This window comes from Mangifera indica, chromosome 13, assembly GCF_011075055.1.
Source record: "Mangifera indica cultivar Alphonso chromosome 13, CATAS_Mindica_2.1, whole genome shotgun sequence".
Taxonomy (NCBI): domain Eukaryota; kingdom Viridiplantae; phylum Streptophyta; class Magnoliopsida; order Sapindales; family Anacardiaceae; genus Mangifera; species Mangifera indica.
Window position 1 is genome coordinate 1,811,586 of NC_058149.1, and position 3,409 is coordinate 1,814,994.

A 3,409-nucleotide genomic window follows, 5' to 3' on the forward strand; every position below is an offset into this window, starting at 1 on the left:
GACGTGTTTTAATGAAAATGAACGAAACATAAGCAAATAATTTTTTTTAACTTCTTATAGATCTCTCAATATACATAGAATTAGGGTGTAATCTCGTGCAAGAAAGCAAGGAGACAATAAGCAAGACTTTTAAGAGGTAAACTGACCTATAATTCAGAAACCTACATCATTGTTATATAATTGATGATTTAATAGTGTGTTGTATCTATATGTATCTATATGTATCTAAAATGTCATAATTCATACAAAAGTTTTAAGGGCGTCTTGATTCGGTGAGAAATGATTTATGGTTTTGAATAGAATATGAATGTGTTTTCGTGATAGTGAAAAACTGAATTAGCCATATAACTATGGGACGGAGGAAATCTGTCAAGTTTAACTCTTTTCAGTTTTTTTATAATTAAGGTCTATAAATCATCTGATAATCGAGAAACCTACATCAGTGTTATATAATTGATGATTTAATAGTGTATTGTATTTATATCTATCTAAAATGTCATGATTCATACAAAACATGAATGTGTTTTCGTGATAATAAGAAACTGAACTGGTCATGTTAGGGTAACTGTGGAACTAAGAAAATCTGTCAATTTGGGTTACTCTGCATATAGGCACATGATCAATAATTAATTATGAAAATAGTATTTTTTTTGGTGTTATTTCTGTGAGTTTGACTATCTAACACCCATGGATTCTCACATGTCTAAGAAATCTATTATTATGTTTTAATTGAATAATATAATTATAATATCTAATATAATTTTATTCTAGATTTATTTTTTCAAATATATTTAAGTGAATTAATTCCAAAGAGCACATTATAGATTATTCCAACTATCAATATTTCACAATCATCTTCAAAATACGAAAGGACTCAACTTCAGCAGCATCTTCTTATTTTTATACAAAATGGTGAAACACATTTTTAGTAAATAAAATTTTAAACTATCTTAATATGTAAATTTCTTGGCCGTAAAAAAATTCAGTTGCCGCGGCCCTCACCATAACCCTCGCCGTGGCCCTCACCGTATCCTTCACCGGCGCCATTTCCTCCTCCATAACCTCCGCCACGTCCCCCACCATATCCTGAACCACCTCCATTACCTCCCCGGTTTCCTCCGGATCCTGAACCCGCATAGGAGCCTGCATAGGACCCAGCTTCAGAACCTGCGCCAGAATTTCCTGAAGAACTGGACGAAGACGAGGACGAAGATGAAGATGATGACCTTGAACCTGAACCAGAACCAGAACCGGCCCCTGCTCCGGACCCCGAGCCACTGCCTCCGCCCAAGCCAATGCCGACTCCAGCTCCAATTCCGACCCCAATCCCTCCAAGGTCCACCCCCAAGTCCTTTCGAGCAACTCGGCACTCGGATTCAATAATGGATAGAGTTACAAGCAAAGACATGAAAATGAAAGAGGTTAATGATGCCATATTGGTGAAAAGAATGTGTATGAACTTGAAAGGAAGCCTTGGAGAAGCTTTTGTTCTTGGCAGGAGGAAGTATTGGGAGAGTGAGGTATTTATAGTTGTTAATGGAGGTGTTAGTGGGAGATTTGGTGGAAGCCTGATGCTGACAAATGGGTCTGACTTTGCCGACCCATTTTGATAGTGGGGTGTGACTGTATGGCTTGATTTTGTGAACGCATATTTGACTTGTGAAAAAAAAGAGTTTTAGGTTTGAGGTTGATAATTGACGTGCACTTATGAGAAATGATATATTCTAGTACGAGTTTGGCCAGCTCAAGTTTATATCAAAGATATAATATCTAGTTTAAGAGTTTGCTCAAACTGATATCCAGTATCACTAAAAAATTTATAATAACACAAATAATATCGTCGTATGGGTGAATAATAGTATTAATATGATTAATAATATCAGTAATTAACAAATGAACTATTTTTAAACGAAACTATTAGGTTGAAGTTCTAGTTCAAAATTAATTTATTTGAACTAAGTAATGCATTAAATCCAAGTTAACTCATGATGAAATCCACTTCTAATTCTGTATGTGTGTGTATACAACTCCTTAGAAGTAAACTACTTAATAATTATTTGGTTCAAGATAAGGTCTTTAATAGTGAAGTTTTTGTTTATGTGGGTTTGATTAGACTTTCCAATTACCTAGACAATGGTACTAAATATTTTATATATATATATATATATATTATAATAAATTCGCCGCACTTCAATTTGTTTTTGTAATGTTTAAGTTTGTTTAGGGAAGAGAAATAATATCTTATAATGAGTTACTATCTAAAGTGTGATTATAAAAATGTCTTAGTTTGGAAAACCATGAACATTTGTGTTCATATAATGAATTTTTTGTATGTACACATTTGCAAGTACACACAGTTGTATTATGTGTGAACATCTAACTAGGTTTTTTTTTTTTTAAGTGCAATTGTCAAGTTATTTAGTCTATATTCGAATTAGTTTTTTATTTTTTAGATATATTATTGTGATTTTTTATAAATGTCATCCTATGTTTTACTCTTGTTAGGTATTTGAACTAGTTTTCTTCTTTCAGTTGATGAACTTGGATATTCTCTATTTTATGTGCTAATTTTGAGTGCCATTTTAGAGGTTCATCTTTGTTTGTTAGTGTAACTTCATTATGCAATTTCTCTTTCTGTTTGTTTCTTTTATTCATCTTGCAAGTTAGCTTACTTACTCAAGTCATGGATATACATTTGTTACTCAACCTTGAAGGTATTTCAAGACTAGAGGTTGTAAGGATTTCAGTCTCAAAGTTTAGAGGGAGTTTGAACCATTGAGTTGGATGCCCAAAGTACTTTAGATTTAAAGATAAGTTGTTGTATGGGAGTTTTGAAAGTAATATTGCTATTTATTTATTTGTTGAATATGTATCATATGAATAATGAAAACATACCTGATGCTCTATTCATTGTTGTTTAAGTAAAATAATATAACACAAACTCACATATCTCCTTTGAGTGTCTTCTAACTTATATCAACGAAGTATAAAATAACAATATAATGATAATATTGTTATAGACATTTTTTTTATACTAGTTAGACTAGAGACCTTTCATTTGTAGGTATTTTGATAAAAAAAAAGTTTTATGCCATCATGGAAACATAATTGGTGTATTGAATATTAATTAACTATTAGTCACAAAGAATTAATGTAAAAGCCATCTTTAAGTCTCAAAAGGGAGTTACAAAAACTTAACATAATGCCTAGTAAGTAGGTCATTTTTAAGTCTTAAAAGAGAGTTACAAAGAATTAACATAATGTCTAATAAGTAGGTCATTTTTAAGTCTTAAAAAAGAGTTATAAAGAATTAATATAATATCTAATAAATAGATCATCTTTAAGTTTCAAAAATGAGACGTGTATAACATTCTCTCACTTGACCTACTTGAACAAACTGATAGTTGAA

At 31.5% G+C, this 3,409-nt stretch overlaps 1 protein-coding gene across 1 annotated transcript; it reads right to left on the reverse strand.

Annotated features, from left to right (window-relative positions):
• Positions 1 to 856: 856 nt before the first annotated feature.
• On the reverse strand, positions 857 to 2,911 carry LOC123194940 (glycine-rich cell wall structural protein 2-like). The gene is made up of 2 exons (XM_044608449.1): positions 2,896 to 2,911; positions 857 to 1,656 (listed from the first exon to the last, which is right to left on the reverse strand). Exons 1-2 carry the CDS (start codon positions 2,909 to 2,911, stop codon positions 983 to 985), a joined length of 690 nt encoding a protein of 229 aa, XP_044464384.1. The 3' UTR covers positions 857 to 982.
• Positions 2,912 to 3,409: the final 498 nt, after the last annotated feature.